The 21753-nt window shown below is 42.0% G+C and overlaps 1 protein-coding gene across 11 annotated transcripts in view; it reads left to right on the forward strand.

Annotated features, from left to right (window-relative positions):
* Nucleotides 1-21753, forward strand: part of PKP4 (plakophilin 4) — a 234702-nt gene that overhangs the window by 189892 nt on the left and 23057 nt on the right. For all 11 annotated transcript variants that reach the window (XM_064586574.1, XM_064586573.1, XM_064586575.1 and 8 more), the window contains 3 exons: nucleotides 2862-2990; nucleotides 4098-4311; nucleotides 19300-19483. In XM_064586574.1, the coding sequence (XP_064442644.1) occupies nucleotides 2862-2990; nucleotides 4098-4311; nucleotides 19300-19483 (527 nt within the window). The remainder of the gene's footprint in view (nucleotides 1-2861; nucleotides 2991-4097; nucleotides 4312-19299; nucleotides 19484-21753) is intronic.

Raw genomic sequence — 21753 nt, forward strand, 5'->3', positions numbered from 1 at the left:
GTTTTTTGTTTTTGTTTTTTTATGTTCAGTTAGCCAATATACAGTACATCATTAGTTTTTGATGTAGTGTTCAACAGTTCATTAGTTGTGTATAACACCCAGTGCTCATCACCACAGGTGCTGGGCTTAGGTTTGGATGATGCAAATCCTGGCAGGCATTGATGCCATCCAGCCAGCCCATGAATTGATAGCAGTCTTTTCAGGGTAAATTTCTGCTGAAAATCAGGGTTGGAATTGATGCCAACCAAGCCTAACCGCCCATCTCTAGCTGGAGCCCACCCTTTGTATTGTCTGGCCCTCATACCAGGAAGTCTTGACCATATCTGTTCCATTTAAAGAGGAGGAAAATGTGTATTTGTAATGATTGTGAGTCATCAAAGAAAGATGAAGTCACACTCCTTGCATTCTGTTAATTACAGCACAGGCTTTAGACAGATTTTGACCAGAAATAGTTAACATAGTTAATAATACATAGAAGGGGATTTATTTATTATAGAGAGTGACCCTATTTAGAATAGTTTCTTTCTTAGGGCTGGCGAATATTAATAAAACATCCATATCAATATTATTTCAAAGTATATAAAATATTCTAATATACATTATCACAATTTAATCATCACAGCCAACCTAAGAAGGAGGTAGAGATGATAGTTTTATTGTTCCTATTAACAATAAAACTTGGGGAAAGTAACACTCCAAATAATTAAGTAGTTTTCAAAATCACATAGTAAATAAAGGACCTAGAATTTCCACATGGGCAATCCAACTCCAAATTCTGTGTCTTTTCTGCTGTATTAGCCTGCCTCTCTTGGCATTTGTGATATTCTTCATGTTTACTAATGATAATCTCATCCAGTCTGTCCCCCAAGCCAGAAATCTCCATCTTACCCTTGGCTTCAGTTTTCCGAAAATGATCTGGCTGCTGTGCAGAGTGGATGGGGTGAGGGGGTGATATTTGAAGCAGAGAGAGCCTATAGGAGGCTGTTAGATTGGCCAGGCAAGATAGAGAGAATGGATGGGTTGGGTTTATATGAAATATTTTAGAAATAGTCAACAAAGCTTGCTGATAGGTAGGCTAAGAAGGATTTAGGAAAGGGAGAAGTCAAGGATGGCTCTATTTTGTTTTGAGCAAATAGTGGAGTCTTCTTGTCACCAGTCTTTTCTGACTCTAGTACATTCTCTACTTGGCCACCAGAGTTATCTTCCTTATAAATCTAACCTTATAAATGTTGCATTCTCTCACTTTTCTGCCTCAAAACCTCTGCCATCTGTTCCTTCTGTGTCGGGGCAACATATAGACTACCTGGGTTTCACCCACCTCTGGTCATTTAATTACTAATCTCAGTTCCTTTACTCTTTTAAATGTTATTTAATGGTGCCTGCCTAATGGGGCAAGTCAAGGTAAATGAGGTAATGCATATAAAGCTTGTGACATAGTGCCTGAAGCAGATAAACTCAATAAATAGTAACTCCCGTTGCTGATTATTGAGACTAAACTTTTTAGTTGGGCGTACAAGACTCTGTACATGAAACCAATGCTTTTATCTCTCTAGCACTTGCTATGGTACCTGCAGCATAGGAAGGATTCACTGTTCATTTGAATGGGTATGTATGTGTGTGCAGGTGTAGATTACCCCTTTGTATTGGATAAGCAAGTTAACACATGGAGCCTTCCCAGACTAAGAGAGACTCTAGGCCTTTATAAACTGGACAATAGAAGTATCAGTAGGTTACTAATGTAAAGGGTTTTTTAAGGTTTATTCAGTATTAATTCATTTTTTGTAATAGTTCATTCTGTAGTCAAAGTCTGCAAATTTGTTGTTTTGTGAATCATTTCTAAGAAGCTGGTCTTCATATGATATAAGCATATATTCACATTTAACAAGGATCCCAAAAAGTGAGCCAATCAATTGACATCAGAAAATTCTAACAATGTGATGTTACCTGAAAAGGCAGAGTATAAAAGTGTATGAGCTTAATATGATTGTATACTCCTTATACAAGAAGTTGGGATAGCATAGGGGTTGATGATACAAACTCTGAAAGCAGATTGCTCTGCTGTTGACTAGCTGAGTGACTTTAGGCAAGTTGCTTAGCCTCTCTGTCTCAACCTCCATATCTATGTGGTTGCAATAAGAATAAATGAATTAATACACATAAAGTACCCAGAATAAGTACTCATGAAATATTAAGTGCTATTTAATATGATTCACTTCTTTGAAAAAATGTTCTGTATACCCACATGCACATTTGCACACATAATAGAAAAAAAAAAAGACCAGCAGGAAATGTCAACAGTGGTTTTTTTCTGGGTATAGAGGCTTATTGATTAAATATTTTTTTTATAATTTTCTGTGTTTCTATCTTATCATCAAGAGCAACCATACATATTAAGTTTCTTAAAAATCTTCGGGCCCACGCTATTTGCACATTCCAGGCTGACACCAGACCAGCCTTTCTTTCTCTCCGCTCAGGCATGACTTCTCACCTGACTAAAGCGCACTTGTTCACCTGAGCCTCGCACCTGCAAATTTCTGACATAGGTAGAAAGCCATAAAATTAGAATCGAAGAAGAAAATGAAAATGGAAAAGTTTTTCATATTAAGAACTTCCTTTGTTCTCTTGAATCTCTTCTTGTGCATCTGTTTTATTGTGATTTCTTTAAGATCAGAAGCATCCAGGCCTCTGCATATGTGGATCGCGGAGGGGGAAGGTTACTTACATTTATCTCTTCTAGGAGTCTTGTAACTGCCGGTTCTGGCCTCAGCCAAGCCTCTTTTCTTCTGACAAGTGCTTCATTCAGTGCATTGTTAAAACACGGTTCTTTCTTTTTTGAAGCTGTGTTTTTCTCGCACAGGGAGTTTGCCTGGCGCGACCCTGAGTTGCCTGAAGTCATCCACATGCTGCAGCACCAGTTCCCATCGGTCCAGGCGAACGCGGCCGCCTACCTGCAGCACCTGTGCTTCGGCGACAACAAAGTGAAAATGGAGGTACAGCCCCCGGCGCCGGGCAGGCCCCCGGGATGCAGTCAGTGCCTTTCCGTCCAGCAGTCACACGCGTGTGTGCTTTAGAAACTACCAGATGCAATTCAGGGGCCCTTTCAAAGGGTTACCCCTTTACTTCTTAACCATGCATTTCAGTATTTCTCAGGAGAAACCAGGATGAGCGTACCTCTTGGAGGGCTGCTGGCATTTTCAAATCATGTGTCCGCTGTTAGCTTAGTTACAAAACATGAAGCAAAAATCAATTTAACCTGAATTTTTGAAGTGATTTCTAAAAATCTATTAGATAAAAATCATGTATGAAACTAGTGAGCTCATGTACTTGACGAGGTTCTGGTCAAGATCGGTGCCAACATACAATTAAGTAAAGTTACAGAGAATTTATAACTGTTACTAATACTGAACCTATGTGAGTATTTTATTTGACATTTTAAAGTTTTTTGGCATTTATAGAAATACAGTGAGTCATTGGTTATCGACTAGTGTCCTATGACATACAGATTCTTTTAATATCTTAGCATTGTCTCCCCTGCAATGGCATATGGAACCTAAGTGTTTTTCATCAACCTACTATGCAAAACAACATACCAGTTACTGAGCTAAAGGTGGATGAAGGACATAAAGCCCAGAAATATTTATGTAATATACTAATTACTTGACAAATGAAAGATTAGGGAAGGTAGTCTAGAGAAACAGTTGTGTAAACCAAGTGACTTCAGTCAAAAATCCGTTCCTATATGTTACCTGTGATCCTGCTTACAGCTTTGTTGTGTTTGTGTATTTGCTCATTGCCCTCAGAAGTGTAAGCATAATCCGTCTGTGTGTTTGGGAGGTTGGAGTAGGATGTGCTAGCTACACATGGCCATTAGTACACCTAGTTCTCCCTTCCTTTTTTTAAGCCAAACCCAGGAGAGGAGCTTAATCTTGGAGAGTGTCCCTAATGTTTATAAAAGATGTGTTATTTAGAATAAAAAGCAACCTTTTCAAATGATCTGGAGTTGTCCATTTCCCGTGATCTTTCCATAACAGACTTTTGTTTGATCACTGATTAGTCATATGTCACTTAGGCCTGGTTCCTAATATTTTTCATTCTAGGTGTGTAGATTAGGGGGAATCAAGCATCTGGTTGACCTTTTGGACCACAGAGTTTTGGAAGTTCAGAAGAATGCTTGTGGTGCCCTCCGAAACCTTGTTTTTGGCAAGTCTACAGATGAAAATAAAATAGCAATGAAGAATGTTGGTGGGATACCTGCCTTGTTGCGACTGTTGAGAAAATCTGTTGATGCAGAAGTACGGGAGCTTGTTACAGGTGGGTGAACAATGTGATCTTGTCCTGGACGAAATGCTGAAAACCATCTAGACGATGTCTTTGCATGATGGCACTGGGAAGAAGTTGGAGGTTCTAGGCAGGAGATCATGGTACCATGGCTCACGACTGTGACAAAGGCTGAATCAAATCTAATGATTCAGAAAGCACTTGCAGTCTTATAGGCTCATCTTGGCTCATATTAGTTATTGTACTTAAATGCATAGGTATCAGCTAACAGATGTCTTGTACATAGAGGACTGAATACATCTTTTTTTTATTATGTATTCCGTAGTAAATCCACTGTTTTCAACAGACTGGCTCTCCTTTATTATGAAAGAAAAATATACTTAATGGATTAACTACCTTCCACTTCAATTCAGCCAGGGTCTAAATGCCCGTTAGTGCCTCAGATGCTTTCCTAGGTACCGGAGGTGTGCAGGTGAATAGAACTCAGTCCCTGCCCGCAAGCAGCACTCCAACTCAGGAGGAACACAGGTGGTTCTCGGAATGTCAGGGAAATGTGGCAAGTGCCAGGACGCAGTGGAGCCTGCACAGGGAGCACAGAGGATGGCCAGGGAGGTTCCCTGGTCGGTGTGAAACCAAAATAGTCCTACAGGATGGGGGAGGCAGAGGCTCAGAGCCAGCATGGAATAGGGGGTCGGAGCTTCCAGCAGGAGAGGCATGCTGAAGGAAGACAAGGCCAAAGAGAAATGCAGGCCTGGTTTGGAGAACGTTTATGAGGAACTTGTGTCCCATACACAGTGGAGGTGACTATAGGGCATGGGGTGGCCAGTTTGGGCTACAGTGCATTCTTCCAGCAGACACACGGTGCGGGATTGATTTGAAGTAGATGCACCTGGCATCTGGGAGGCCTGTAACCTAGAGGTAATAGCTTGAGCTGCATCAGTGGTAGAAAGAAGGGCTGGGCAGTTGAAAAGAGGGAACAGTGAGAGAGACATTTCACGGCGAGGGCACAGTGGTCCAGTGTGGGGAGTGAGAGAACAGGAGGAAGTGAGTAATGCTTTGTCTTGGGAGACTGGACGTTGCAGCACTGTCAGCTGGGTTCAAGGGTTTTTGAAGTCCAGACGGAAGAACAATTCTGCAGCAGGGCAAATTAATGATGGCATTATTCATAATAGAGACTGGGGGGAAATACTGAGTATTCACTGGTAGGAAAATGGTTAAATAAAGTACCTTCACGGAGCAAAACCACATACAAGGGTTAAAACAAGTGCATTAGAGCTATCTATGGTAACATAGATAAATATCCAGAAACACTGGTAGAATGATAAGCATAGCATGATACTATTGGTATAAAGTTTCTAATATGCAGGTTGAGTCTATACATTCTTTTTTGATATATGCACATGCAAAAAAGTTAAAATTTTTCACTGGAATGACAGAAGCTAGGTTAAGGATAGTAGTTACCTCTAGGGGATGCAGGTAGAGAGAATGGGATTGGGGGGTATCACCCATCTCTGTTTCTTTAAAAAGAAAAAGAAACCTGAAACAAATAAGACAAAATATTAATATTTAACAAAACTAGATAGTAGTTACCTGGGTGTTTTATATTTGCTATGCTATTTTTCATGCTCAAGACATTTAATTTAAAATTTTCTAACTTTTTTAAAAAAATGAATCCCATTCTCCACTTGCTTCCACTATGAAATTAGAGCTGTAGGTTCTGTCAGATATAATTCAGTAACACTTGGGACTGTAGCAAACCATCATGAATGTAATATTTAAGGGTAATCAACTTTCTTATAAGGTATTAATATGTTCAAAATACGGTACCCTGTACTCCAAATAATATTGGTATGAAATTTACATCATAAAAGGAGAATATGCTTTGTGTATAATCCTAAACTCTGGAATGGACTGCCTGCCTTAACGTAGTTTGAATATTAATGTTTTAACACATCTAAATTACATGCTGATTTATTAGTATATTCTCTTTTTCAAATGCTTTGGAGGCATCAAGCCCTCTCATACCAAAAAATAAATTACGTACACTTACATATGTATGGCATATGTGTATAAAATGAAAATTAGGAGAAGCTACACAGAATTAAGGAAGAAGGAAGAATATAGACATAGCCATTCTAGAAGTCAACACAATCACTGTAATTATGCCCCAAAATTAGCATTAAGCTCTCTGTTAGGGAGGCTTAGAGGAGACAGCATATTTGCAGCATGAGTGCTTTCTGTCCTTGTCTGGCATTTCTTCCCACCACTGTGACCTTCCTGTGTAATTGTCTAGATACCTCTGCCAGTAACACCTGGGCAGCCTGTGAGCCTGCAGACTGGGCTCCCTGCGAGATCAGTGGTGATCCTCGGGTATCCTGATACTAGAAGCACAGCTTCTACTCAGATTTGGTTCTCTTTTGATTAACTAGTCACAATAAATGTGCGGGGTTTTTTTCTCTTCTGTCATAATTTCTCACAGGAGGAATAAGTCTTTGCTGGATTTTTGTTTCTGAGGCTTTATCCTTGGGTGAAATGGTTACAGTGCCTGTCCTCAGCTCAGCTCAAGGCATTTGTAAGATTTAGTGATAAACAAGAAGCAAGTACATGAAAGTTTGGTGATTTCTTTTTCATTTGAGAATAAATCTGATTTATTTGAAGTAAAGCCAGACTTTACTACTAAGAGCTTTTATGTACTAATTCACCTGGTGCATAATCTAGCTCTAAGTGCTAATTTAGAGACTTCCCTCCATATTCCACTATTTCTGTGTGGGTGCAGTATTAGCTGCTGAGAACACAAGATGTTTTCAGACATGGGCCCTAGCCTTGAAAGGAGGATATGAGTGTTTATTAATTCAGAAAGGCCTGTTCCTCCAATAGATTGTATTGCTTCCAATGTAAAACTAACAACAACCTCTGTTTTTTGTTTTTTGTTTTTTTTTAAGCAACTGCCAGTAGCTTTTAGGTGTAAGAAGCATTTTTTGTCCATACTTGTAGGAAAGGGGAAATTAAGAATTGCTTTATAACTCTGTACTTTTGCTCCTAATAATTTATACTGATAGAAGAGCTGATTGCTTACGAAACGTTCTCTTCAAAAGTTGTCTTTGCTTTGGAATGGGAGTGGTCAGTTTGTGAACACTTCACTCAGTTGACTATTATATAAAGGAGTTGGACCAGGGGACTTAAGAAGTAAATTTCCAGCTCCAAAATGCTAAGTGTCAGCCTGAGTTTGATTTGTATATAAACATTATCCAGCTAATATGAAACTACAAAGTCATAATATAAATCTAGCGTAGTTATGTGTGTGTGTTGCATGTACGCATGTATTTATAGACCAAGATTTATGAAGACAAGAAAAATTATATGTTCACATTTTTCAGTTCCAGAATTATTGGTACCACCTTTAAATGCTGTTCAGTAATTTTTTTAAAATAACTAGTCCCTGATGTGTTTTAAAGCATGACAGTATCAAGACATCCTTACACTCTTTCATTAACTCTTTCCTCAAGTCAAATACTCATAAGCCGTCTTTGAACCATAGAATCACAGAGTTGGAGGGGACCTCAAAATAAATTCTGTCCCATCAGCTATCCAATGCATGTATCCCCTGTACAGCTTCCATGTAAAGTAGCCGCCCGTGATGTGCTCGGACCCACAGGGACAGGGAACCCATTGCTTTGTGGGGTTAAGACTGAGCAGCAGTGTTATCCAGAGAGCAACAAGAAGACATTAAGTATGGCTTGAGAAGGCAAGAAAGATGGGCCCTCAGGAGCTCATTTGGGCTAGGAATAGCCCTAGAGAAGACAAGTCGGCCCTAAATCCAGCATCCCAGACCTCTCCTAACCAGGAAAGTGTGTCCCGGTCTGAACCATTCTCATTAAAGCATGTCTGCTCCAAACATGGGCAGCTGGGTGCTATGTGACCACATCACTCGGCATGCCCTATGAGCTTCCCATCTGCTGTAAAAACCTCTTTGAAAACGGAACGTTATTCTTCCCAACTTCACTGTTCTGCCAGTGTCTCCACAAATCACTCCAGCCCTGGCCAGCCTTGCACAATGCTTGCCCTTTGCAGGTGTGGTGTAAGAGTTCCTCAGTGGGGATTATAGTCAGCTTAGGATCATGAAATGTTAAAGCACAGTGAACTGCTATGTTCAGAATATTGTATTATCTGAAAAAAATACTATCTATCCCCTTTGAAACTAGGTATTTTATTATTAACAGTAAGTAATTCACCCTAGTTATTAATCCAGAGACTTACATTTTTTCTAGTCCCCTTTGTATCAGTTTGGCATTTTCATGTACATACATGAAGAAATTTTAGCTATTCTTTTTAAAAGGTGTCTCACCTTTGCTTGAAATAGAGTAATTGCCCAGCACCTGTGTTTGGGGCCACATCTTTATTTGCAAGGAAAAATGCTTTTTGTCAGGTGTATTTTCTCAAGATAGTATGGCTGTCATTGTTAATTAAAATGGTCCTCTAAGGGGGCGCCTGGGTGGCTCAGTTGGTTAAGCGACTGCCTTCAGCTCAGGTCATGATCCTGGAGTCCCGGGATCGAGTCCCGCATCGGGCTCCCTGCTCAGCAGGGAGTCTGCTTCTCCCTCTGACCCTCCTCCCTCTCATGCTCTCTATCTCTCATTCTCTGTCTCAAATAAATAAATAAAATCTTTAAAAAAAAAAAAAAAATGGTCCTCTAATAATGTAACAGGATTCTTGTGTTTTGTTCATTGTGTTGAACATTTTCTGGGTTGAAACCTAATGAGCTTTTCCTTTAGTAATTGCTGATCTATATGGGTGCTTAGGGTGAGTTTTGTTGTGTTGGTTTTTTGTGTGGTTTTTTGTGGTGGTTGTTTTTTATAATCACAGAGACACTTTCTGCCTTTATTGTGCTTAAACTTGAAAGCTGCATGAAGTATGGTTGTTCCCGGTTAGGTTATAAAATGAATGTCTTCTAGGCCACACTCTATGGGTGGAAAGTGGGAACATCTTGTCACTAGAAAAGATATGTAAAACTCATTTCCTCAAGATAATTAAATAGTGTTTCTAAGCCAGAAAATATGAGTTTCGAGTTATTGAGCATCCTGAAAGCATCATTTTTTAAAAGCTTTCGAAATTGATATTTCACAAAATCCGGAGGCCTACCTTTTAATGTACCAGATGTCCCAAAACTAGCACACTTCTATTATCCCTATTAACACTAGTGTTAAATATCAAAAAGTAGCCTTTGTTCTTGAATAATAATAGACTTTGTTTAAATGACTGCTATATTCACATTCTTTCCAATTTAGCAAGTGATTATTCATCCATATGGCTAAGTAAAATATTTCCACACTGTTTATTTAAAATTTTTTGGATGCTAGCAGTGGATTTCAGACACTATGCAGAACATGAAATTAGGTTTACTCCCTTACTGATCATTAGCGCCATGTTTCTGATTAGGTAATAAGAAAAATGATAGTCCTGCACTAAGGAAGGGTAGATGGGCCAGACTAAAGTTTAACAAACAGTAGGATGTTCTATAAAGAGCAGGAGCTTAGTGGACATGCATTCAGCCATTTGGACTCTTAAGTGCCATGACAGGATGAAATAATTTACCAAATATGTCCCCTTGGTTTAATTATTATGCCTTCGAAAAAGTCATTTGTTCTTTGGTCCAGAGAGGAGTTGACCTGTTTCTGTCCTTTTTGTGGACCACTGGAGCCATCGGGTGTTGCATGGGGAATTTTCAGAAATCTTGCAACATCTCTTCCCAATTCCCAGCCAACGTCAGTGGGATCCTTATCACTTGCCCCACTTTATAAAACAGGAACACAGAATCGTGTGCTATCTTATTTACTGAACATTTCAAACCATAAAAATTGGTAATAAGAAATAAAATGACAAAAAGGTTTAATTGGTAATAAGACAAAATGGTGTATTATAAATGGGACAGCTCCTAATTCAGAGTCACAGAACTTTGAACTGGAAAGGGCCTTAAAGAAATCTTCTATTCTAGGGGCGCCTGGGTGGCTCAGTCGTTAAGCGTCTGCCTTCGGCTCAGGTTGTGATCCCAGGGTCCTGGGATTGAGCCCCATATCGGGCTCCCTGCCACGGGGAAGCCTGCTTCTCCCCTCCTTCTCCCCCTGCTTGTGTTCCCTCTCGCTATGTCTCTCTCTGTCAAATAAATAAATAAAATCTTTAAAAAAAAAAAAAACAAAACTTCTATTCTATTCTGCCTCCCTTCCCGCCCCCATATTGCAGATGAGAAACTGAGATGAGAGATTGAGTCCTGATTGGGTTCCAGGCATGTAGGCCAGCGCACTTCCTTCCCTGCCTCTATTTCTGCCTCCTCCCTGGCCAGTCCCCGGGCCACTGAAAAGTGCTGAGCAGGTGCAAAATCTGGGGGTGTACCTGCCCATTTTCAATGTCATCTTCTTTAATTCTTCCAAATTACTACCGAAAAGGAAAAAGAAAAATGAAGACACAGTATCTCCTTTACTCTCTGAATTTCACTGAGAATATAGAGAAATATGTTTGAATGTGGCCACTAGCACGGTCATATCAAACTACTGATTGGGTATAATCAAAGTGTCGGGTTGCTTAGAAAACGTGAAATGTGATTTTATCTTGTGAATATTTCAAGATTTATAGTCCCAAGTATGAAAAGATTCAACCTTGTAAGTAGAATGTGACCTTCTATTTTATGTGTAGGCTTCTAAATACCAAGCAAAATGAGACAGTCAAGTGGGGAGTCTCAGGTCCCTACAGAACTCAGGTGGTCAGTTGAGAAAATGGAATTTCCCAGCACAAGAGAGGCCCCATAGTGACACACTTCCTCAGGAGATTTGACAGCCAGTATTTTTGAGAAAGATGAAGGCATATGACAAAAATCTAAAAAGAAGATGCCCAAGAGACGCCCCCCCAGGTCCCTCGAGTTCTTCACAGTTTCTGAGTCTGTAGGACCTCCCGCGGCTTAGTACCAGAGGAACTTTTGTCTCTAGGCCCCTGCTGGTGCCAGACAGCTAGGTTGAAGATTTCGTGCACATGAAGAAGCACATTCCTGGAACCCTTCATAGTCAGCTGTGGAACACGTAACCTCAGTGGCTTTTTCTCAGGCACATCTCTAGGATAGCATAAATGACCTAATTCTCTGCCAGAGGCTGAAGTAACCTGAAGAACAACCAGGGTGGCCGGGTCACTGCCCTCCCTGCCACTTCGGCATCACTGTGATTCTTTCAGGAGGATTTCCCTTTGTGTGACCTGTTCACTTTTACAAACCCCCCCTGACAGCAAGAGCCATCTTTTACGGCAATTCTCAGTCAGCATTTCTGAATTGCTGATTAACTTTCAGCAGAAATGCCTTTCCAGGGTATGGAGGACTCCATGACTATATTATGTCATCAGTCCTCTCGACCTACCCACGAAGTTGCAAAATTACCTGAAATAGAGAAGAGTATGTTGAAATGTAAATGTGAGTCTGTAAACGGATCTCTAGAAATTGATAGATCTTTTCAAAGATGCTATGAGCCACCTTTGCACCTGAAAAAAATCACAGAAACGCATGCTAACCCTTCTGTTCTTTTAAAGACTCTAAAGATCTATCACTCGTGTCCTTTGGCAGGGAAGACTTAAATAGCAGGTGCAGTCTCCTTCAAATTGAGTATGTAGGCTGGAGCCCCACTATGGGCAGCCTCTGCGGCTGGCCCAGACCATCGGCTCCACACTGCCCCCTCCAGGGAAGTTTCCTTCTCCATCGCCTAAGCACCTTCTCACTCCTGCTGCTGAAACCAGAGGTGGTGACCACCATACTCATAGCTGGGCCCGAAGGAACTTTTCCTTGCCTGACATGGAGTATGCATTAGCTGTGTGCAGGAAACCGCAGGGAGCATGCAGGTGAGCAAGGCCAGCTCCCCCACCCCACCCCCAGCTGTCTGGGCCAGGCCGCCTCCCTGTGGGACCCAGCAGGGAGGGCAGCAAGCAGGTCTAGCCTGGCAGCAGGGCAGGAAGAAGGAGGCCATGAGAATCCATGGCAGCACGTTCTACCAGGAGTCACCGCACACGGTTCAGCCAACCCCTGCTGAGATGGCGGCATCTGAGGAACCCTGGGAGCACTCACACACCACCATGAGTGTTGTTTCCTCAGCATTTAGCCAGAGGAAGAAAGGCTTTTCTATGATTAAAGACAGTACTTCTGTCCCACTCGTAATAAGTGCTTTCCCATTATTTCAGTTCCATTCGTTTCATAATTTGTTCACAGCATTCCAGTCCTGGTGGAAAGCTTGAGTGATTTGCCTGAAGCCACAAACGGTAGGCATTTGTCACTGTACTCTCTTCCTGCTGCCCCCTGATTTCTCCCTGTTACAGCTCCAGATCCTCACATAGATGCCGAGCTGGAGCTCAGCTTGGAGGCTCCCTCACCTTGCATCCGGCTGCAAACTGTCCGCATAAGCACTCGCCCTTCCTCTTTGCCTTCCCATCTCATGTTCATCACATTCCCTCTGAACTGCTTCCTGGGACATAGGCTCTGCCTCTCCTGATCCCTGAGCACCCCTGTCATTCCTGGCATCACACCTGTCCCTGCCTTCCACATTTCCCCACTTGGCCGTTCACGTCTGCAGCCCCTGTCCTTCCCTTCTAGGCCAGCCCAAGCCTCAAGGCTCCCCTAGTCCTGCCCCTTCCCCAAGGCTGTAGCCCACCTGGAAGGGTTTCCCCCACCCCAGTGCTTCTCCCCAGCTTCTGCCCTTCACGCTCCAGCTCAGAGCCCTACCGGACAGGTTCCTATGCACAGAAAAACATCCAAGGAGAAGCAGCATGTTGTTGGGAGTGACTGAGCTTTGGGGTGAGATTGACTTGTTTCCTTCCAGCTCTGTGGCCCCTGGCAAATCACCCCTCCCAGTACCAGCTTCCCCAGTGATAAACCCAGTACCTGTTGCTTGGCGTGTCGGTGGGTGTGGAAAGCCTAGCACAAATGACATGCGAGCTGTGCTTCTTGCTCTTCCCACTCTGGGATGCCTTGTGATGGCTGCCTTCTGTTGTAGCTGTTTGTGGCAAGGCCTCTGAGAGCAGAGGGCTCACCTCCATGTCTCCCTTAGATGCTGGCATGACATGAACAAGTACCTCCCCTGGCACTTCCCAGTAGGCGCTTAATGTCGGGCACATTTAATTCTGAATTTCCTAGTAGCCACATGAAAAAGGAAAGGGAACAGGTATTATTTATTTTTAAAATGTAGTTTATTTAACCCAATTCTTCTAAAATAATTTATAAGCAATATAAAGATTATTAATATGAGGTTTTACATTCATTTCTTTCATACCAACTCTTCGTACTACGCTATATATTTTACATTTCCAGCATGTCTCAATTTGGACTGGCCACATCTGGCTGATAGCTCCTCTGTTGGGCAGCACAGATCTATACCACACTTGGGTACAAGTAACATGTATCTGAAAGGCCTGAGCTGCACTGCTTGCATGGACAGGGACCTAGGAGGCCATATTGGGACCAGAGGTAATAGCCATAGAGTCATGACATTACTGACTTCCCAACAGAAAGCCTTAGGTTTATAAAAACCTTACAGGGGTTAGGGGAGAGCTTCAGGGGCAGCTTCAATGAGAAGAAACGGAGAGGTGTATCTGCTAGATCGTGAGTGTTTGAGCCAAAGATTGTCTAGGGGGATAATAATGGAGGCATGCGCTAGGAGCAGGCAGTGGCCCTAATTTCAGAAGCCCACATTCCTGCCTTGTTGTCCACAGACCGAGTTTGCAAGATGCACACACACTCGGACCTTCATATGCAATCTGAAGCCTTGATGTTTTATATTTTCACTATTAGCCTAATATTTGTATGCTGACTTATCAAGAATGTTTGCAGGGTGGGTATCCCAACACAAGCATGTTCCAAGGAGCACACAGCTGGAGAAGGTGGGGGAGTGAGCGCATATATCAGAGCTGAAGCAGAGGCATGAGAGTGACCTGTCATGACGCTCGCTTTGTGCCGGAATGCCTCATCCTCTGTCTCTGACGTAATACCCTCCACGCCCCCTTAGTCTTGGGTAATTCTCTTTACCTCATGGACATCTTGTGAAAGAGCAAGAGTGACAGAAGCACATCAACAACAGACACAGAATAAGGCTAACTTGGGGAAGAAAATGCAGGAACATGTCTGGTAGTGCTGTTTAAAGTTCTTTTGGCTATTTTATTTTTCTTTTTGCAATGTCCACAAGCATTTGTGGGGGGTTTTATAACAAGGAAACTGGACATAAATTGAATGCTATGTAAAAATTAATGTTTCTAGACTTCTTTCATATCAGAAAGAGAAACAACTGTGTAAGGTGTTACATATTTCTGCTACCAGAGAAATAATATTTTCCAAATGTTGTTTGGTTGGTTTTTAATGTCCATTAAGAAATACATTTTTTCAAATAGTGCTATTGTTTTAATTAATCAGTAAAATCGGTTTCTAATTTGACCATAAAATTATCAGTTGGTTGTTAGAATAGCTATAAAGCTACTTTTAAATTTGAGGTCTTTCAAAGTTCTACAGTGTAGGATTTATGTGAAATAATATTTTAATTACTTTATTCATTCTTTGTGGGGAAAATGAACTTTCATCTTTCATGGGAGTATTTCATTTGTGATTATTGGTTACTCATAATTGCGTGTACTTTTTCCTGCGGTAGAGAAGAAGCAGCTTTTTCTACAATAATATGCATGAAATTCTCTAATATTTTCTAAATTAGTTTGTATGTGTATATTCTTAGTTCTCACAACAAATAGCTAATTGCCTTAAATTAAATAAAAACCTCAAGCTTCCTAAATGAAATTATAGTTTATTTTTAACTTTTTCTTTAGAAACCAGGGGATAATGGAGTATGCTGCTAAATATTTTTGAAGCAAACTTTGCATGAGGATGTAGGAGCTGGAGGTTTATTATGTTGATGAGGATGCTAATTCTGTGGCTCTCTATTTTCTCAACAGTCTTGCCACATCTGGGCGTTGGTGTATTTACTATTCATTATTCACTGCTCTAGCAACATTCTTCCTGACCCATTAAATGAAGGCCTAGACAGACTAAGTGGGGAGAACATTGTTTTATTACTACTTTAGTGAGGTGGGGTACCCACAGGTATCATTAGCTGATCTTAAGAATGGTGCTTTTTCCTTTGAATAGATAAGCCAAATTAAACATTCCATACTAAGGCTTTTAAGTTTAATTGAACCTTCTTCATCCAGTATTCGTTGATCAGAACTGATTGTTTAGGCTTTCCATAACCTTGTTTTTGAAATAGAAGGTGGGGAAGAAAAAAATCAGTGTCTCTGATATTTGAAGTGGCTAGTTTAAATCCACACCCAGTGCTGTAGTTCTTTGTGTTACAATGTAAAGTGCAGGATTAGAGGGATAATATAACTCAGTGCAAGATGATCAACCTGCCTTGTATGGGTCCCCTGAATGCTACAGACTTAGCAAAAATAGAACCTGTACCTTTTTTCTGGTCAAGAATAATTTTGAACATTTTTTGAGGTTACAGAAAGCCTGTAGTAGACTTTTATATAGTAGACTGGTTTTATGATCAATAAGTCATCTCAACTGACCAAAAGATAACACAGTCACCTTGTGTACTGAAGGGTTACATATTTTCAGACATTTAATAGTTTATAATTGGGCAACACTGATCTTTTCTATTTTGCAGTTTTGAGGGGTTAGGATTCTGGCACGCTGCTGTAACTCTTAACTTCTGGTTTTAGAGATGTAACAGAAATGGGATTCTCCTATCCTCACAGCTAAGATGGTGGTTTCAGTAACCATCTCTTTTAATCTTCATATGAAAGGCAAGCAAAACCATGCTGGCTAAATCTGACAGAAAGGAAATAAAAGGGAAATCAAAAAATAAATACATGCCTTTAATTTGGATCCACCAACAAATATTTGTGAGCACCTATTATGTGCTCCGCATATGTGTAACGAGACATGTAAAAGAATGGATCATGGTAGAGTCTTTGTTCCTCATTATACTTGCCTAATGAAATTAAAATTAAATTTAGAAATACAAATGCTCATCCTTTAAAAAAAGTCAACGTGGTATTTCAATCATATAAAATAATGAAATGGGAAAGTTAATTCATTTTGCGCAGCTTGACTCTGTATGTAAAGCACATAAGGCCTGGCACAGAGTAAAATCACAGTAAATGGTCACGTTACTGTAGTTTATATTGATTTAGGGACATTTATGCTGTTCGGTCCAAAGTAGTTAAGGGCTAATAGTAAACTATAGAATGACGTATAATTCCACTGGTCATTCTAAATGCCTGATAAAGAAAGAGCAGGACAGAATTCTGGTACCTGCACAGAACATCAGGGAAATCCACAAATCTGCGAAATATCCTCTTCCCAGAAGTAGGTCGTAGCAGGAGCCAGGAGTGGAGGCAGGGACCATGAAAAACAAGATTTTCTGCCAATGATTAGAGAACTTCTAGGCATCAACTCCTAGATCCTTCTTCTTAGTCATGTTTTCCCCTGAAGTCTGTGACTAACACTGTTCCATTTTCTGTAGCTGTATATCTAATTTTATACCTATAGCCTATAATGTAATAGGCTTTCCTGTCCATAAGATAAGCCTTGCCTTCAGTTAACCTTTATACATGTATTCTGTGAAGTACGACGTAGCATATTAGAAAATGCAGCCCTCCCCCATGTGTTGAATTCTGTGGAGTGAGGAATTTGAAAATATGTTATAAAATTGTCAGGGGAGGTTAGGAGATGACCCCCCCCCCCACCAACAGTGTCTGGGCTACGTGCTGCCCTGTGGCTGGCTCGGGCCCCGGCAGGTCCTGGCAGGACCCTGGGTCAGGTATGGCTGTCCTCATTAGCAATAAATGCTAAAGCCCCATTCAAGGCAGCCTTTATCACCCACCCTTCTATGCCTCAACCCACTCTTTCTTCCATCTTCTCTCCCTTCCCCGGTCTTTGGGTGAGGGTAAACCCCCAGGGACTTGTTTTTCATCCTTAGCTCCCAGGTTCCTCCCTTGGTCATCAGTCTTCTGATACCTCTCCTGTGAAACAGTGCTTTTCAAATGTCTTTTAGACATGAAACCCTTGTTTGAAAGAGAAACATACAGCGTAGCCCAGTACTGAGAACAGATAAGTACGGAACCACTCTGGGTGAATTGGGGTGGGGATCTGGCAGCCTGCTGCCAATCCTCCTCCCCCCACACCTCACATGGCTGCCCCTGAGAGAGTCCAGCAAAACCTCCAGAAAACAGGTAGCACAACCTCCCTAGATCAAAACCTTCCTGGATTAAAACCATTTTATATAGAAACTTCTGGCCAATTCTATCAGAATTGATGGAGAAATAGCTCCACCTGAGGAACTGAAATTCATTTCATAAGCACCCCCAGTGTATGCTGCCCTCTTGACTAGAACCCATCTCTTGTTTGCCACATGATAATTATATAAGCAAAGGTCTGTAATGGTAGACAGAACAAGCTTTCAGAGACAAATCAAGGTCTTTACTTTCCCTGATTCCAAACTGTCTAAACCTCCCTCCCATTTGGGGCCTAACTAGATGAATCACTGCCAAGGCTGAAGTCCTTTGGTGTGATGGTGAGCTAACCCACCCCAAAGGTAGGAGCAAGAGAAAGGGCGAAAGTCCTTGGGAAACAAGGGTAAGCCCATCCAGCCAGGGCCAGAGCCCAAGCATCAGCCTCCATCACCGACCACTCCCTGTGCAGCATGGATAGGTCAGGGTGATGTGCAGGGAAGGGGCGGTACGCTCTCGGCTCCATCAGAGTTTCAGTTTACTATCTGCAGTTCTAGCCCGATGCTTGTACTTCTTCCTCCAAAAGGAAGAGATCCTGTCAGCTCTCTCACACCTCCCTCCTTTGTAGAGGTCCCTGCGTTTCTCCAGGCCCCAAGAAGGCTGAGCAGTTTGCTGTTACCGGGCACCGGAGCCGCAGTTCTCCCCACACTGTTAGTCATGTTCACAAGCAATACGTGCTCCCACGGAAATGGGGATTTTGCCAACTCCTTCCCCTCCACAGGGCCTCAAGCATTTTTGTGTGTTGATAATTCTGAAAGCACTGTACCGGCTTTTGAGCGTCTTGTCAAGGACACATCAGGAGGGAACCTCAGTACCAGCTGCGCCACCTCTCCTCACCCTCCTTTTCTCTGACTTTGGAAAATGCATTGATGGGAAATGGCATGGAGTAGGTATAATCTTGAATTTGCTCTAATTTCTAAAAGAATAATTCTTAGAAAATATGTGTGCTGTAACAATAATTGAACCCACCTCATAGTTGACACAGAAATGAAGACACTCTAATATGCATACAATTTAAATACCCCTCTAATAAGCTATGTTTAAAGTCTGTTGTCCCAGTACTCCTGATATGAATTACAGTATGAGGGACTCAATGTAACTTGCATGTGGTAATAAAACTCTTAATGTGGAAATAAAAATGTTTAAGCCTTATCCAAATGAGGGAGACGAAGCAAATGTAACCGCCCTCTTATGTATGTTACCGCAAGCATATTTAAGCTTGAGCTTCCCAGTAGCAAAAGTAGAAAAAGGAAGCATGATACAGAGAAACGTGTCAGCCTTTTGAGAAAGAGAAATTGTTTCCAAGTATTAATTCTAAAAATGGTTTGTCACACAGAACATTGAATTTAAGGGATGATGCGATGCATGACAGCTTTACAACAATCACAGGCCCGTTATATTCATGACCCTTGATTGCATTGTGCCCCTCCCCCATGAAGAGTAGGTCTAATTTGCTTTGCAGAAGCCGCAGTCATCTTGTCTGATAGATACATAGGCCCTAAAACTTAAGAGAAGGACTGGTAGAGCTTTGGAATACACTGCCAGAAGCTCACATATGTTCACTCAACATTTATTAGAGGTCCATCCCCTGCCTGGTTGCAAATTCAGGCCGTAGATTAGATTTGGAACAGACGAGTTCACATCACTTAGGGCTGATACGTTTGTTTTATTCCTAAGCCTGCAGGATCTCTAACTGATGGTTGGATTTTTTTAAATCTCATTTATTAGGAGTTCTTTGGAATTTATCTTCATGTGATGCTGTAAAGATGACAATCATTCGAGATGCTCTCTCAACCTTAACAAACACTGTGATCGTTCCACATTCTGGATGGAATAACTCTTCTTTTGATGATGATCATAAAATTAAATTTCAGACATCACTCGTTCTACGTAATACAACAGGTTGCCTGAGGTAAATTCTTTATTCTTTCCAATTAATTCTTTGATTAAATAACATGTGTCATGGGTAAGTTGATTTAGAAGGATTTACTTCATTTTTTAAACATTTACCTACATTTCTAAGTTTGTTTCAAAATTTAGGCCACTGGACTGTTATCCTGTGAGGAAAATATCATGAGCACAGACTAGTGGCCTGAAAGACATTATCTGATAAATGACTCTTCTGTGGATTAGTAGAAAGGGCCCTTTCAGTCTGAAATTACTGCCAAAATTCCAGTGGTTTCTACTTTAACAGCATTTTTCTGGTTATCACATCCTGACTGCTAATGTGTCTGCAGCCTGGTTTTGGTTTAAATTCAAAATGTGATGGTTAAAACCTTCTTGCTTTTAAAAGGTGCAAAAAAGGTGTAATTAAACAATTATTGGGTTTGAGTTTTATAAATAAATGAAAATGAGCCCAAATTCTGTTTTAAGTCATTATCTTTAGATGTGAAATTCATAAAGGCTCCTTTAAGTGTGGACAGGAGTGCTTATTATTTGCCATTAATACTCATCAGCTCAGTTTCTACCTGGTGTCCTAAGTGTACAGTGCTCTGGGAACTTGAAGCGGAAGCCTTGGGGCCGCGTGGCCTGGTGACACTGAGAGGCAGCCTGGCTTCCTGCCCCAGTCTGAGCCTCAGTCTCCTCATCTTTTTTTTTTTTTTTTTTTTTTTAAGATTTTTTAATATTTGACAGAGAGAGACACAGCGAGAGAGGGAACACAAGCAGGGGGAGTGGGAGAGGGAGAAGCAGGCTTCCCACAGAGCAGGGAGCCTGATGCGGGGCTTGATCCCAGGACCCTGGGATCATGACCTGAGCTGAAGGCAGACGCCTAATGACTGAGCCACCCAGGTGCCCTCTCCTCATCTTTAGAGTAGGGATAACAGCACCATCTCACACTCGTGAAGAATCAGCTCATAGAAAGTGCTTAGTGTAGCATCTGATGCGCAGTGGGTGCTAACGTTTAAGCCGTACATCCAGGCATTTCTGTAACAGCTTGAAAGACGGGGAGGGAGCCTGGGCTGTTGCTCTGAGGCAGCACTATTGTGACAAGTGACTGTCGGCCACCTTGCTGTGGGTGGATGACAAGAGTCAGGATCCTGGGAAACAGGCCAGCTCCCTACCTCAGAGGGGTGCATCAGAGGGCAGATTATATCACCTACTGATGATCTGTGGAAGGAGCATCTCATCCTTTCTCTGCTCCTGGATCCAGGGCAGCTGTGAGGGCTCCTTAGCCAGCCTGCCAGGCCTCCCAGAGACAGGACACACCAGTCCGGCTCCCCCAGTGGTTCAGGGCTATAGACAGTTTTGGTGCATGCCCTCTGTGTGCAATCAGTGATGACCAAGACAGGTCCCTGCTCTGAGAGAACCATATTCTATTGAGGAAAACAAGAAAATAACGATAGATGCCATGGTGATGCAAGAGTTATTAGGAGATGGTTTTGATGATCAGGTGGCCCCTCGCAGGAGGGGAAATTGAAGTCTAGATCTGAAATACCACCAGGAGCTGCTCGTTTGAGGGCGGGGTGGGGTCAGGAGGACGCGGATTCCTAGCAAAGGGAAGTAGTCTAATGGCTCTGGCGCAAAGGTGGGCTCTCGGCTGGAGCTTACTGGGCGAGGCACAGAGTGGCACCAGATTACGTAGGACTGCTGAAGTCAGAGGAAGGAGTTTACAGTCTATTCCAAGTGCCTCGGGAGACTGTCAGAGGGCTTTAATCTCGGGAGTAGTGGGACTGGATCCTGGCTTCAGTGTGAAGACTGAACAAGGGCAGCAGTAGAGATAGGAGGCTGAGGCTGCTGCAGCAATCCAGGCAGACCATGACAGTGGCCTAGACCAGGTGCTGGAGCGAGGTAGGAGATAGGGGATATTTTTGTGGAGGGAGAGCTAATACCTAAATCTTTGGCTGAATCAGTTGGGAGCACAGGAAGAAGAAAGGGTGGAGGGATGAGCAGATGAGAGTTTTGACCATGTCCATTTGAGATGTCTAATTAGCTACCCGTGGAGTAATACCAAGAAAGCAGTTGGATAAAGGACCCTGGAGTTTTAGGGAGGGGTCAGCCTAAAGGTAGATGCTTGGGAGTCGTGGATGGGCCCATAGGTTGTATTAAAGCCAAGGGAGAGAAGGAGACCACCTATGAGAATGTAAAGATAAAGGTAAAAAGGGACCAAAGTAGTCTGGCACTCCAGAGGCACCCACCAACAAAAGAGACTGAGAAGGAAAGGCAGCAAGATGGGAGGAAAAC

The sequence above is a fragment of the Mirounga angustirostris genome, unplaced genomic scaffold, assembly GCF_029215605.1.
Source record: "Mirounga angustirostris isolate CCGP_5_RB_7025 unplaced genomic scaffold, mMirAng1.0.hap1 SCAF_3, whole genome shotgun sequence".
NCBI lineage: Eukaryota > Metazoa > Chordata > Mammalia > Carnivora > Phocidae > Mirounga > Mirounga angustirostris.